The sequence below is a fragment of the Lithobates pipiens genome, unplaced genomic scaffold (assembly GCF_037356315.1).
Source record: "Lithobates pipiens isolate NorthernLeopardFrog02 unplaced genomic scaffold, aLitPip1_a1.2 Scaffold_8, whole genome shotgun sequence".
In the NCBI taxonomy this organism is placed as follows: Eukaryota; Metazoa; Chordata; class Amphibia; order Anura; family Ranidae; genus Lithobates; species Lithobates pipiens.
This window is the reverse complement of record NW_027507903.1, coordinates 223,835,858-223,852,013: the sequence shown is the minus strand read 5'-3', so window position 1 is coordinate 223,852,013 and position 16,156 is coordinate 223,835,858. Positions and strand designations below refer to the sequence as shown.

Sequence of the window (16,156 nt, the reverse complement as noted above, 5' to 3'; positions counted from 1 at the left end):
GAGCCATCTTCCCCTCACTCGTCTCCATGCCCAGCAAGGGTGAAGATCTGATTGCCTCTACCGCTCCCGACAGCTCCGATAATCGACGGAGGGCCTCGGAGCGCGGCAGGAGGGGGGGGCTCTCTCCCACCACCGATAAGTGATCTTGCGCAAATCTGCCGCAGAGACCACGCTTATCGGAAAGCGGACCACCGGCCGAAAGAGGATACCGTGGTTATGGCAGCTAGCTGCTGCCATAACAACGATATTCCTTTTCAAAAAGTAAGGGCGTATATCTGCGTGCGGCAGTCCGGAAGTGGTTAGTGGACAGCTTGGAGCCTTGCACCAATGGACCAAGCTGTCCAAACAAAATGCTGCAGTGGAGGCTGTCCTCTCACTGCAGTGTCATAGAAGGGGCATGTGTCTAAAAGACACGTGCTCCCTTCCAGCCCAGCCCTCTTAACTAGAAGGAAAAAGCATGGGTTTATGGGTATAATATTTACCCATAATCCCATATCTTTCTCACACAATTAAGAGACAGAATGAGAATCTGCTGCCTGCTGAAAAGGTACTGTTTTAATCAAGCTAAATCATATATTATGCTCGATATTATAACCTAATAATTCATTTACTTATCTATTTACTGTGGAGATACTGGTTTGAAGTTATAACTCAGTAATGTGTCCTTTAAGCCACCTGCTTGAGTACAGTTTTTGAAAATATAGCAAAATTGCCTTAAAAACAAATATATAATAAATATCTGTATATTACTTATAGTAATTAATCACTTGGCACCCAGGCCAATTCTGACACTTCTCTCCTATATGTAAAAATTTTAATTTCTTTTTGCTAGAAAATTACTCAAAACCCCCAAATATTATAATATATATTATTTTATTCTTATTTTTTTATTTATATAGAAGACACCCTAGAGAATAAAATGGTGGCCGCTGCAACTTTTTATGTTACATGGTATTTGCGCAGACATTTTTCAAACATGTTTTGTTTGTTTTTTTGGGAAGAAAACTGTTTCATGTATATTAAAAAAAAAAACAAAAAAAAAAACTAAAGTTAGCCCGATTTGTTTTTTATACTATGAATGATGATGTTACACCAAGTAAATAGATACCCAACATGTCACACTTTACAATTGCACACACTTGTGGAATGGCACCAAACTTCAGTACTTAAAAATCTCCATAGGCGATGCTTTACATTTTTTTTACAGGTTACATGTTTAGAGTTACAGAGGAGGTCTAATGCTAGAACTCTTGCTCTCGCTCTAATGTTTGCGGCATATGTTACCCGTGTGTCTGGCTCCGATACTAGTCAGTGCCTCACCAGCCACTGACCTCACCGCACGTCCCTGATTCTGAGCTGCACACTCTCGAACCTGTTTGGCAAGGTTTTTGTAAAGTCTTAATTTGCAAAAGTCCTAATCTACAGGATAGGATTAGAAGATGGAAGCAAGCGTTGGATGTCAGGTTTCAAATCCATGTTAGATCAGTCATTACAATTCTTTGCTGAACAGTACCAAGCACACTAGAGTACTCCTGCTGCAGTCTTTGTAAGGAGCTACACAAGACTGAATAGATTTTTGTTTTAAGACGTGTGAATATCACAATAGTTAATTTTCCATTTTCTGATATCTGAGGCCAATGACATTTTCCTGACACCAGTGATACTCTGGGGTCTTAGATCTATACAATGCAGTCTGAGACCATCAATGAATTTTCATGTACTAAGAAATTAAGTTATTGTGCTCTCCATGGAGCTTATTTCACCCCAATCTGTAAGGGGCCCAGTGGTTACACCTTAGGTGTATATAGGATGTTAAGCACACTGAATAGTAGAGGGGGGCCTTTGTCAGGCATTTTCAGTGCTAGCCCCAAAATGCCAGGAAGATACTCGTACTGGGTGTACCAAGATAACCCAGTCTGCGTATGTCTGACACTACATTGTACTGATATAAACATGGCAAACAGCATTCGAGCTTCGCTAGGCATTCACTTGAATGGCTCCCTCTGGGAACAAACAGCAGGACATCTTGAGCACAAGCTAAAACAGGAGAGTTGGATGCCCTTTGCATTCCATGTCCTTGTGAATGTAGCCTTATCCTTCCGAATACAAATTTTATTGGTAAATGTATTTTTAGCATTAAAGAATGCACAAAGTAAAGTTTACCTCGGGCTAAAATGTTTTCCTTTTTAGGCTCAGATAGTGCAGGTAATGGGTAAAGCTTAACTCCCGGTAACTATAAAAGACACAAATGGTAATCTAATATTCATAAAGCTTCTTTTAAAAGTGATTAGTGCAAATGCCTGACTTACTATCATCCTCTTTAAGTCCCTGTATATCAGAGAGGCTGAGAGAGAAGCCGCACAAGGAGCCAATATGTTTTTTTGCAGTACAAGGAGCATGCTAATAGGAGAAGAGAGCAAAGTGACAGAAATATGACCTTATAGGTGTGCTGCTTCTTTTTTACCTATACGGTAACTGGGCAGGGTTGGGGTGAAGACCTAAAAGTGAAACTTTCAGAAAAAGATAGAGTCCCCTCCCCTGTCAGGCAGAAAAGAAATGTGCATCAGAATTTTGGCAAATCTCAGGACTGCGTGGTCAGAAACACAAATCACAAATCAGAAACAAACCAGTTCTCATTCATTTATTTAATCTCTGTATATAGTGGTTTGCCTAGAGATCCACTTTGAAAACGCCTGTCAGTTGTTGTTTTTTTTGTCCCTGTCCCATTGGGAGGATTGCTCTTCACTTTTTTCAGGATATTTAGTCCTATAGACGGTCCTAGCAACCAGTCACCAGCTTATGCTGTGCTACCTACACAAGTCACCCTAAGGGCCGGTTCACACAGCGAGGCGCGGCGAGGCGTCTCCGACTTACCTCGCCGCGACCTGCGGGGAGCTCAGCGGCGACTTGCAGAGGACTTCTGTATAGAAGTCAATGCAAGTCGCCCCCGAAGTCGCCCCGAAGTAGTACAGGAACCTTTTTTCTGAGTCGGAGCGACTCGAGTCGCTCCTCTCAGAACGGTTCCATAGTACAGAACGGGGGCGACTTGCGGGAGCGAGGCGAGGCGAGCCGTGTCGCCTCGCCTCGCTGTGTGAACCGGCCCTTAATAACAAATGAAAAAATACAAAGGTGCACAAATTACAAAACCAATGAAAACAAACAAATTCTGAATGAACAAACTGTGCACAAAGTGTGTATGATTGTCCAGATGAGAACTCCTCTTCATCAGCATTGAAAATAATGATCGAGTCCGTGCAGAGAACAAAAAACAGTACAACTTCAAAAATAGTAATGAAAATCCAAAGAAGTCCTTCAACCCTCACCCAAGAAGAGAAAAAGGATATGACAGGGGGAAAGATGGGGAAATCCTGGAATCATAAGACCAAATACCGCCCGGTATGTGGGGACCCTTACCAGAACTGGTGGACCCCCTACAGAGCAAGGTCTAAAACTCCAGCGGATTTATCCCTCTGCAGGGCCTAACCAGACTCCATCTTCCTGAAGCGCTCCAAACCCAGCAAAAATCCTCTGTGATATCCTGATATGTAAATGGAAGGCCCGGTCTGTGAACCACAATGTGACGCAAGTTTAAAAATTCAATGGCCTCTGGGGCAACCTTGCCGGTATAGATTTTGGATATTTGCTGGTCAATTGACCTGTAATAAGACTTACCTGTAGGTAAAATGAATATCCCCTAAACTTGCACTGTTTAGCAGATATTCACCTTGGATGCAGCCAATGACATCAACAGGAGTGACATCATCATGGCTCCAGCTAATAAAACAGCTGGAACGCACAAACCCAGAACAAAGACTGGGGGAAGATGTCAGCCCTCTTAGCAGACACAGCGTGGCACCGCGGGAGGGCTTTGTTCTAAGGTAAGTATTTCATTATGTGCTAGTACTCTTCGGCTCAATGAGAGGTCCATGGGGTGTTCTTTTTGTTGTTTTTATTTTTGGGGCAACTTGGATAGGGTTGGGGAATTGAGTGAGATACTCCAAAAGTAATTGTATATAAAGTGAGGACAGTAAACATCCTGCTGTAGAACAGTAAGCAAAGCAAACGCAGACTGTGGGCTTTGTTGTAGTAGTAACAGAAGGCACAGAATCCTACTCTTTTGAGCAATAAGAGCAGCGTCCCTTTTTAAAGAATTAGACTGAGCTCTATAGGACACCAGCTGATATCTCCTTTACACATACACACACATCTGACTCTCTAGCACCAGAGGGGTGGCAGCATAATCTCCGAGATCAATCACAGCAGTCTGTACTCTAGAGAAATGTCCTTGGAAAGTTGGTTGCCTCCTTCCAACGGCCATGGGACACCTTTTTTTCCTGTGATAGTAGACTAGATCTTTAGATGATAGCCCCCTCACTTCAGAAAAGTAGGCCCTCAGGTTGCCCACCTGAGGACTCAGCACCTCACATGTAATTGGCAGGATAGCCTAAGGGGGCAAGCAGCCACCATCAGGCTGCATTTCTCTCAGAACGGAAAAGACCTGGAAGCTGTGTGTCTCAGAGTATTTATATAGACTTCCAGTAGCCATCTGGGCCACCCTCCCAGGGAATGGGCAGGGCTGTATAAATATTTATGCTGCTCATTTGCCTTGCTCCGTACCTATGTTCCAGAGAGATTGGCAGTTCTCTAGAAAGCAGAGTGAGCAATCAAACCTGCAGCAGATGCGTTAGAAATTCTGTATTTAGCCCTACAGAACAGACAAACAGTGCTCCATTCACACAGGATGGGTCTATGACCATGCTCTTGAAATAAATCTTTTATCTGAAGAAGCTCATAAAACAAGACAATGTAGTGACCTCCCAAGATGACAGATAAACCATCACAAAAGGAGGATATCTTACTTGCAAAGGCTAAAATTACAGATTAACTTTATCAACTAAACTGCAATGAGGTGGTTAATACTGCCAAGGAGGAAAAACATTCATATTGCATTCACACATGACACAGAAGTTGTGACATAATAAAGAATTTAGCCAAGAATTACTATGCAAGTGGTATAAAAATTAGTCCACGTGATCACACAATGAAATGCACCAGCTGTATAAAAGGAAACATGACAAGAAAAGCCTTTCCAAGGCAAAGTAACAGCAGAGCTAAGAAACTTCAGGACCGACTTCATTCAGATCTGTGTGGTCCAATGGAAAAAAAATGACTCTGGGAAATAAGAGGTATTTTCTCAATTTTATAGATAGATAATTGCTACAGGTATATTACACTATATCTGTTACACAACAAAAGTAAAGTACCAGTGAAACTTGAACAGTATTTGGCTCAAGTAAGCAACAAATTTGTCAAAATGCTGAGTGTATTGTGCACAGACAATGAACTGAATATACAGGTGATAAACAGGCGATTCTCAGAAAGCACGGCATAATATTTTAAACTACTGTACCATACTACCCAGAACAAAATGGGGTGGCAGAAAGAATGAACCGTACTCAATGTGAGAGTGGAAGAACCATGCTGTTTGATGCAGATATGCAAACCACATACTGGGGGGGAGGCAATTAGGACCATATGCTATCTCCAAAATCAACTACCAGGAAAATCAACTGAGAAAACTCCATATGAACTGTAAAATGGAAATCCCTGAATTTGAACCATCTAAACAATGTGGGTAGCAAAGCCTATGTGCACATTCCAAAAGAAAAACAAAATAGGATGCTTGCGGAAAGGAAAGTGTACTTGTGGGTTACAACGAATCTCAAAACGGATACAAAATTCTACACCAAGACACAAAGGTAACTACCAGTAGAAGTGTACTTGTCGATGAACGTCAGTATGTTCAAATATTCATGAACTAACACACACACTTGAAACTGTAGGGAATTCCACGTCATTGTCACATGAAAATAAGAAACAAAGTGGCTCGGAAATAGAAATTAAATCAGACATTCCAAATGCTGTAAAAAATATGAAACCATGTCACAAGAGGCTTAAATCAGGAAATCCACCAGAAGCAATAAAGGGAACCCAGCCAAAACATCTATCCTATGTTGCTCACGTAGCATTACAACCAGAGCCAGATTCATGGGAAGAGATGCAAAGACTTCCAACATTGGACAAAACCACTTACAAGAAACAGATTTATAGAACTGGGATTCCAAATAGGACTAATATAAGGAGTAGGTGTTGAGTGGGGTTGTTGGAATACAGAATTGTATTTTGTGCAATAATTATTGTACAACAGTATTTAGAAGCAATATATTCTTCAAGCAGTAGATAGCAGTGTTTAGAAGTTTGTAGCAGCATCTATGGTAATACTCAATGTCTTTTTCCTGAATAGAAAAAAAAATGTCCAGTTTCCCGTCTGCAGTTAACAGTTAAAGTGATTGTAAACTATCACATTGTAAAACAACCCAATTAATTTAAAATATAGGAGTGAAATGCAAAACATTTATATATATATATATATATATATATATATATATATACACACATATACAAACATTATAAATATCCTTTTCCCTTTTTTAAAAGTTATCATATTACCTTTCTCAGCTTCATGAAAGCTGGGGGGGGGGGGGGGGGGAAAGCAGCACAATGAGCTTCCCAATAAATGGCTGTGTGTGTCAGGATAACTCTGGTCATTGGAAGAGAGCCTTTTTTTTTTTCAACAGATCAAAAAAAATTTTTAAAAAATGCCACATTTTTGAGCATTTTAGGCATTTGATGTTAGAGTGTTTTTACAGCTGAGTAAAACAACTAGTTTGGGGGGGGGGGGGGTTTACAGCAAAAAAACACCCCAGCCAAAAATAGTTGACAACAGCCTACGTGTGCATGGACAGAGGATAACGTGCAATAGAGTTTATTGATTGTAGAAAAAAATAAAAACATCTGAAGCCAAAAATAGCTGTAAAAGCATCCAAAAACATCCAGTGTGCATGAGGCCTAATAGGAAAGCAAGGGGACTAGCTGGAAAGCCAGGGATTTTACATATAGGAAGTAATACAAAGAGAACCGGATACTTTCTCATACAAGTACATGGTACAGCAGGCACATATCAGAAATATGAATTGTTGGGGGTAACAAATGCTTTGGACTGGGCATTGTTTGTCTGTTCTGTACTGTAGTTTAGAATTGCAGATACCCACAGCGACCAAGCAAAACCATAGCCAAGGCATGGAAATCCCAGACTTTGGTCATGGCTGAAGCTAAGCATAAAATGAATAAAGCTCTTATATATGCTAAAATTATCGCCATTGAAACCGACGGGATTCTGAAATTTGAAAAGGTTTGGCAACTTCGGGTCAAACAATGCTTAGCCCCTGACTTTGACTAACCCTTATTATTGCCATGGTAAATGTGATTAGACGTTTAACTCTCAAACCATGTCCTGATTCGGAGCCGCACTACCTGTCCTGGGAATCTTTCACCCACCTGTCACTGTTCTACACCTTTCCTCTCTGCCCTTTGGTGTGTGAGCGCTCTACCGTATTCGCACACTGATTATGTAGCGCTAAACGATGCTAGACTCGCTCTCCCCCTTACTCCCCCCCTTTTTTTTCCTCTTCTCTTTTCTTTTCACCTTTTTCTTTTCTCCTCTCTTCCATGTTACATCTTCACTAACCCAAATCTCCTAACTGAGATTTCGTCTCTTTTTAACCACTTACGGACCAACCACCACAGTTTTACGGCCGCTGTTTGAAGGAGGATATCGTTATTGCAGCACCTAGCTGCCATAACCCCGGTAAAAGTGGTCATTGTGGCGGATTCACCGCGAGATCACTTTTATCAGTGGTGGGAGAGGGGGACCCCTCTCTCCGCGATCCGATGCCTTTCGTCGCTTACCCGAGCTGCCGGAAGCGGCGGAGGCGATCACCTCCTGATGGTGGCTCAGTATGGAGACGAGTGAGGGGGAAGATGGCCCCCACCCATTTCCATACAATTTCTGGGCGGAAGCGACGTCAAAACGTCACTTCCGCCGATAGCTCTTAAAAGGGCCAATTTATTTAAATTACAATTTGTTTTTTTTATTGCATTTTAGTCTAAATATGACATCTGAGGTCTTTTTGACCCCAGTTCTCATATTTAAGAGGACCTGCCATGTTTTTTTCTATTACAAGGGATGCTTACATTCCTTGTAGTAGGAATAAGAGTGACATTTTTTTTTATTAAAACAGTGAAAAAATAAAAACGGTAAAATAAATAATAATAGTTTTAAAAAAATGTAAACGCTTCCTGTCCCGCCGAGCTCATGCGCAGAAGCGAACGTATACGTGAGTAGCGCCCGCATATGAAAACGGTGTTCAAACCACACGTGTGAGGTATCGCCATAATCGGTAGGGCAAGGGCAACAATTCTAACCCTACTTTGTAAGTCAAAACATACAACCTGTAGAATTTTTTAAACGTTACCTATGGAGATTTTTAAGGGTAATCGTTTTTCGCCATTCCATGAGTGGGTGCAATTTTGAAACATGACATGTTGGGTATCAATTTACTCAACGTAATATTATCTTTCACAATATAAAAAAAAAATTGGGCTAATTTTACTGCTGTCTTATTTTTTTATTCAAAAATTCTATTTTTTCCAAAAAAAGTGCGCTTGTAAGACCGCTGCGCAAATATGGTGTGAAAAAAAGTACTACAATGACCGCCATTTTATTCTCTAGGGGGTTCTAAGTCAGTTTTAAACATGTAAAGACCAAAATCTCAAAACGAGGCTGATCCTTAAGTGAAACTGATATATATATATATATAACACCGGTGTTGACTATCTGTTTTTTTAACCGATGTTGGTGAACTATACTGGTACTTGCCTGTAAGCATGTTCTACTTACCGAATTTCATGCTTATAGTCATCCCATACAAGGATGTGAATGTTCATTTGTTTTTTTACATAGTTACACAAGTAGTCAGGTTGAAAAAAAGACAAGTCCATCTAGTTCAACCATGAAAAAATAAATAAATAAAAAATATCATATAATTCCATATTTCCAATCCTATAACCATAGTTGATTCAGAGGAAGGCAAAAAAAAAACAGAAAAGCAGGATCCAATTTGCAGGGGAAAAAATTCCTTCCTGATCCCAGAGAGGCAATCGGATTTTCCCTGGATCAATTTTACCTATAAATGTTAGTACCCAGTTATATATTATATATTATTATTATTATTATGTATTATGTACATTTAGGAATGAATCCAGGCCTTTTTTAAAGCAATCTACTGAGCTGGCCAGGACCACCTCTGCAGGGAGTCTATTCCACATTTTCACAGCTCTTACTGTGAAGAAACCTTTCCGTATTTGGAGATGAAATCTCTTTTCCTCTAGACGTAAAGAGTGCCCCCTTGTCCTCAATGTTGAATAACTCAACACCAAGTTCACTATATAGACCCCTTATATATTTATACATGTTGATCATATCCCCCCTTAATCTCCTCTTCTCAAGAGAGAATAAATTCAGTTCCTCTAAACTTTCCTCATAGCTGAGCTCCTCCATGCCTCTTATCAGTTTGGTTGCCCTTCTCTGCACTTTCTCCAGTTCTCCAATATCCTTTTTTGAATTGGTGCCCAAAACTGAACTGCATATTCCAGACGAGGTCTTCCTATTGATTTGTACAGGGGCAATATTATATCTCTCTCTCTCTCTCTGGAGTCCATACCTCTCTTAATGCAAGAAAGGACTTTGCTCGCTTTGGAAACCGCAGCTATCGTTAACTTATACACATGATATACAACGTTTTTCAAATTCCTTTTATATGTACCTACTCAATAAAAAAACTTTTGACAAGAAAAAAAAAAAGCACAGAATGATTTAGTATTATACAAGCATCTTTAGAAAGCCCTTGCTCTTTGTAAATCTATTATTGCAAAAAATTAAAAGAAAATTAAAAAAAAAAGTAAAAAAATTGCAGATACCCCTCATTTGGGGTGTCAATAAGTTAACACTGACACCCACTACAGATCTCAACTGCGGTGTGCTTTGAACACAAACGCAGGTTTCCTACACCACATTCTGGTGTAAACGGGCCCTGAAAGAAATTAAACATGGGAATGCTGGGAGAAAAGATGCCCAAATGATAGTGCTAGTCTACTGCTCAGTCTGCAATCTGATCACATGATTCCTGATTCCCTATTTTGATCAATTTTCTCATCTGACCATTCACTGACTGCAAAGTATAAATGAGAATAGACACAATTTCAGAAGACAGAGCCGGCAATTCCGATGATCCATTTTATTGATACATGAGAAAGAGTAAGGCTTGGTTTCCACTATTGCGACCCCAAAGTTGCGCGATTTACAGTGCGACTTTGCAATGCGGTGTCATGCGACTGGTGAGAACCATGGGAGAACAGGTTGCACCGAAGTCAGAACAAAGTAGTACAAGAACCTGTTTTGGAGTCGATGCGACTTGAGATGTAACCAATTAGAACAGGGACCACTGAAATACATGGATTTTGACTTGTCAAGCGACATCAAGTCGCACAACAACTCGCAGTAGTGGAAACAGAGCCTAAAAAATACAAATGGCTCATGCAATATGGCTGACAAGCCTTGTTCACAGAACCTAAATGAGAATAAATCCAAGTACAGTCCATAATAAAGGAAAGTAAGGAAGAGCTCTATTAATCAGCGGACTGCTGCCCTTGATTGGAGAAAGAACAAATGATCTGGTGAAAGCAGACCTGTCATTTGTCACTTCTGTACTCTTGGTGTGACTCGTCCTCCTCTGCTGATCCATTGACTAAGAAGCTCTTCTCTATTCTCCCTAAATTTCTATATTTTCTCCAAACGTACCTTATGCATAACTTTCTGGTCTACCCCCTAGGATTGCACCCCTCCGTTTTTTTTATATCAGATTGCTGTGTGATTGGCTGCATCCCAGATGTTAAATTTGGCATCTGTGTGTGACTATTTTTATATGCTGGCACCTCTGAGCCATACAGAACGCTGATTACACAGAGCACTGACATCGCAATTCCAGGATTTATTTAGAAGCCAAACTTGTTCTACCTGTTTTGTTAAATCACACACACACACACACACACACTGGTGTCTTCACAGCAAACTGCTAAACTAGCAGCTGACACTTGTAACAAGTGTCATAACAAGGTGTGTGTTTGTTTAAACATCCGCACTTGAGAAACAGTTACATTGTAAACTGCATCAATATTTGTGTTTGTTTTTTTTTTAAATTAATGCATTAAAAAAAACATAATTTTAGGAGTTCCAAGGTTCCACTCCAAGCACGCTACATAGGGATTGTTAGCAAAGCCTGGGCACTACAATAACTGCAAACTACAACGATGACTGGCACAATGTAGCTGCCCAAAGTAAGTAACTGCATCAATATACTGTAACTGCATTAGATTCTTCTGGATAGTTCATTGCTCTTCATTCTGCTTTACAAATAAGGCTGGCCATACACTATACAATCTCTGTACAATCTGCTATAGATTTACCAAACTATCTAATATGAGGACAAGCCATTAAATATCCCTTGCGCTACATTAAGCAGTTCTTCACCCTAGAATGTAAATGTGTCCATGTAAAATTCAGCAGCTACAAATACTGTTACTGCTGAATTTTAATAGGACACTTACCTATCCAGGGAACAGTAGCAGCTGGTGGGGTAGCAACCAACCCCCCCCCCCCCCTCGGCCACCGGTGGAGCAGCACTAGCACAACTGCCACCTACCCCTCCACCACCATCCATTGTCCTTACCCTGGATGCGGGTGGTGAGAGCAGCGGTCAGAGCTGATGCAGCCATCTTCCAGCATGGTAGGCTCGGGTAAAGCTGCGCCGGTGTCCTGTCCTGGAGCAGCTTCCATGGTATGTCTCCTCTCTGCTCCTCTAGGCGCTAGGCATCCCATAGGATCAGCTGATGTTTTGGCCAATCCGGAAACTGGTTTCATACCTGCTTCCTGATTGGCCAGGAGGAGGATCAGTGTTGCAACAGTGAATATTCATTCACTGTTGCAACACACCTGGGTGGGCTCCAGACACATCCTCTGTGACCCAACGTCCACCCTATTTTTGAGCCTATGGCTCTAATCAGGTGCTTTAAAAAAAACCCTGTCCACTGTAAATTCATGTGCCTGGTTCCTTGAAGGGGGCCAGACACATGAATAGGGAGTGACTGTGGCAGCCATGCATGAATCTATCCAATGCATATAAGAGGTGGCGAGGAGAAAGGGACCGGTGACCAGGTGCCCCTAATGGATGGGCCTTCACTGCCAGGGATCCAGCGTTGTCCTCACCCGAGCCAGCTCCTGGGCTGTCTTTGGGTCCGGGTGCTGGCATGTAGCTGGCTATGACTGCTTGCGGCTTCCCACTGTGCACGCGCTTTGTGAATGGTACCACAGTTTTTTGAATGTCCCAGAAGGCTGTGAGGGTAGTGGGGGGCGAACTTCTGCTCCGATCACCACAGCAAGCCAGCCGGAAGTGGGAAGTGGTTACCTGTCAAAACCAGGTACCTACTCTTCCCCCCCCCCCAAAAAAAAAATTGTGCCAAAACTTAAAGGGCCAATTCACTCTGTGTGTGGTGACAGACATTTTACCGCATGCAAAAAACATCTGCCACCATAGGGACACACTGGAGACAACTGTTTCCTATGTGTCCCATTAACGCTGCAATGCATTGTCTTGAGATAAAATGTAGACATTCTGCATTTTATCGCAGTGTACCAACCTGAATCACACTGCAATGTTAAGCAGTACATCACAGCGTTACATAATTAGTAAGGTTGAATAAAGACACCAGTCCATCCAGATCAACCTGAGTGAGTGTGTCTACAATTGTCCCTTCCCCTGTACATTGTGTCTCATTAAGGTACTCCTCTATTATATGTTATTTGTTTAAGGGACCCATATAGTGCTGTCAATTTACGCAGCACTCCACGCATACATCGCACACTCACAACGGTCCCTACCCTCAATGAGCCCACAATCCAAGGTCCCCAACTCACATTCATATACATGGTACTGTGAACTAGGCTTATCGCCAAAACTAGTCTGCTGCTGACTGTACTCACTGTGAATGCTTGAACATAAATATGCTCGATAGTATGGAGTTGCCGGCTGCTTTTATTTGATGACTGTTTGTCTATTGGTGTGTGGGAGGACACCTCAGCTTGAACACCCTGACTGCAAACTTCCAAAGTAAGACTGTTTCCCACTGCACTGAGCCATACTATCTTTGATCAAAACCCATTCATATACATGCCTGACATTGCAGTGAATGAAGGAGTGCAAAACGAATTGCACCCCTGTGACCCATAGGAGAAAAAACAGCCAAATGAGCTCAGGCTGGACTTCTCCTTTAAGAGTTCCCTTTACTGGAACTAAGGGGCCAAGCCCAACCCCTGAAAAACAACCCCACACCATAATCCCCCCTCCACCAAATGATTTGGTCCAGTGAACAAAGCAAGGTCCATAAAGACATGGATGAGTTTGAGGTGGAGGAACTTGGTCTGCACAAAGTGCTGACATCAACAAAATAGAACACCTTTGGGATGAATTAGAGCGGAGAATGCGAGTCAGGCCTTCTTGTCCACATCAGTGCCTGACCTCACAAATGCGCTTCTGGAAGAATGGTCTAAACATTCTCATAGACCAGTGTTTCTCAACTCCAGTCCTCAAGGCGCCCCAACAGGTCATGTTTTCAGGCTTTCCATTATTTTGCACAGGTGATTTGATCAGTTTCAATGCCTTAGTAATTCCCACATCTGTTTCATCTGAGGGAAATCCTGAAAACGTGACCTGTTGGGGCACCTTGAGGACCGGAGTTGAGAAACACTGCCATAGACACACTCCTAAACCTCGTGGACAGCCTTCGCAGAAGAGTTTAAGCTGTTATAGCTGCAAAGGGTGGGCCAACTCAATATGTAACCTTATGGACTAATGCTGGCCATACACTATACAAAAAAATCGGGCAAACCCAATTTCGAAAAAAACGAACATTCGGCCATGAGTGCAAACGATGCTGCCATCATGTAATGACCGATAAATTGTTCAGTTCACGTACATAAATACATTTTATGTTCGTTTTTTTTTTTTTACTTATACTTAGTGCAGACAGGTCAGATGGGAAACACGGTAACCTTTCAATTTATCGTTCGGCAGAAAACTTCCAAACTTGTCCCTCGTTTTTTCTGCTCAAACGCCCAAATGATAATTGTGCCCATTAACTGACCGAAAAAAACGAACGAACGGAATAATGACAGAATTTCGGCAGATTTTTTGTATAGTGTATGGTCAGAATTAGCCTGGGATGCCATTAAAGTTCATGTGTGTGTAAAGGCAGGTGTCCCAATACTTTGAATGAATATATATATATATATATATATATATATATATACACACACATATGCATATACATACACACAAATAAATGTTTTGGTTTGCATGTAAATTTTAAACTTCAATGGGTCGTTTTACAAGGTTAGGGGTCACATATACTTTAACCTATTCTAGATCTAAATGAGATTGTACAATGAGATTGTACAGTGGATGGTCAGCATCACCATAATGTTTATTGGTAGTTATGGATGAAGGGTGCTGACACCTTGACCTGTGTGACTTCCATGGAGAAGCAGGCTGTGGCCAGAGGATCCTGTGACATCCACCCTGCTGTCCGGATCTGTGATGAGACATGTTCCCGGAGTGCACCACTTACCGGCTATTCATGAATGTACCCAGAGAGGTGACCGCTTCCAGGGCATAGCTTCAGCTTCCAGGCATAGGCATGCAGACAGCAGACCACGCCCTCCCCCGAGCTGTCACCGTCAGACCACGCCTTCCACCGAGCTGTCAACATCAGACCACGCCCTCCCCCGAGCTGTCACTGGGCAGTGTGTCCGGGGAGAGACATGTCACCTCCTGTCCTCGGGTACAGCCGCCATGTGATCGCACACACAGTCATCAGCACATCGCCATCATAGCACTCTACTGAACGAATCCCTTTAAATGACGTCACGCCAAGTCAACAATAGCTGCACATGGGAGGGATGCCATCTGAATGGAGGTGATCGGGAGCCTGCATTGTTTGTACCGCTGTCACCTGGATGGGTCATGTGTTCCAGCAGGTTCTAGAAGCTGATCTGTGCAGTGATTTTTTAATCACATCAGGCTTGGCTAGGGGAGATCTCAGATGGGTGGTCTACAACTGAACTGGGGGCAGGGTTGCCAACTTTCACTATATGATGAGCAGTTTGTAAAATCTGTCATTTTTGCATCTGTTCGTGAATGACCATTACAAACATGCAGACGGCATGTCCTCAACCGACATTCATGGACAGATCCAAAAATGACGGATTTTCCAAATTGTTCCTAAATTTACTAAAGGTTGACAACCCTGACTGGGGGTGCTGCAGGGAGAAGAATGGGGGTGATTTGTTGATGGAGGGTAGTGATACCAATAATCCTGCTGAACTAAGTGCTCCTACAAGAGCATTGGGCTCTGAAGAGCGATCTGCATTCAGATCGCTCTTCACAGAGTATTTGACAGGCAGTGAAGAGTGGTATTGCCTCTGCATCACCTGCTTTAACCCCTTGATCATCACATTAGCCGCAAATGCTTACTTGCAAGGTGACAGAGGGTGCAATTCAAAGCACAGCTTTATGGCTGCAGTTTGTGTACACCCTGGCCAGTGCCTCTGCAGCTAAAGGGGGTGGGGGGGCAGGTAAGAATGTGGCTCAATCAGGACATGTGTACCATCCCTCAACAGGTTTGGATTATTTGGGCCATCTGAGTTAGCAAAAAGGAAGCTTGCATTATAGCGGAACTTCAGGATTAGGGATGAGCCGAACACCCCCCGGTTCGGTTCGCACCAGAACTTTCGAACGGACCCCGCGTTCGTAACGAATTGAAGTCTATGGGACTCGAACGTTCGAAATGGAAAGTGCTAATTTTAACGGCTGATATGCAAGATACTGTCCTAAAAAGGGTTTGGGGACCTGACTCCTGCCTCAGGGGACATGGGTCAATGCAAAAAAAAGTTTTAAAAACGGCCGTTTTGGCGGGAGCACTGATTTCAATGACAATTAAAGTGAAAAAAAAAAATGAAATATTCCTTTAAATATGGTGCCTGGGGGGTGTCTGTAGTATGCCTGTGAAGTGCCACGTGTTTCCCGTGTTTAGAACAGTCCCTGCACAAAATGACATTAAACGGAAATAACACCATTTAAAATTG

General features: G+C 42.2%; 1 protein-coding gene across 1 annotated transcript in view; it reads right to left on the bottom strand.

Moving 5' to 3' along the window:
• The window catches only part of TMEM117 (transmembrane protein 117), a 399,054-nt gene extending 384,152 nt beyond the window's left edge, over positions 1 to 14,902 (bottom strand). Inside the window, exon 1 of the mRNA XM_077472802.1 lies at positions 14,641 to 14,902. Coding sequence (XP_077328928.1) covers positions 14,641 to 14,651 — 11 coding nt within the window. The 5' untranslated portion in view covers positions 14,652 to 14,902. The remainder of the gene's footprint in view (positions 1 to 14,640) is intronic.
• Positions 14,903 to 16,156: the final 1,254 nt, after the last annotated feature.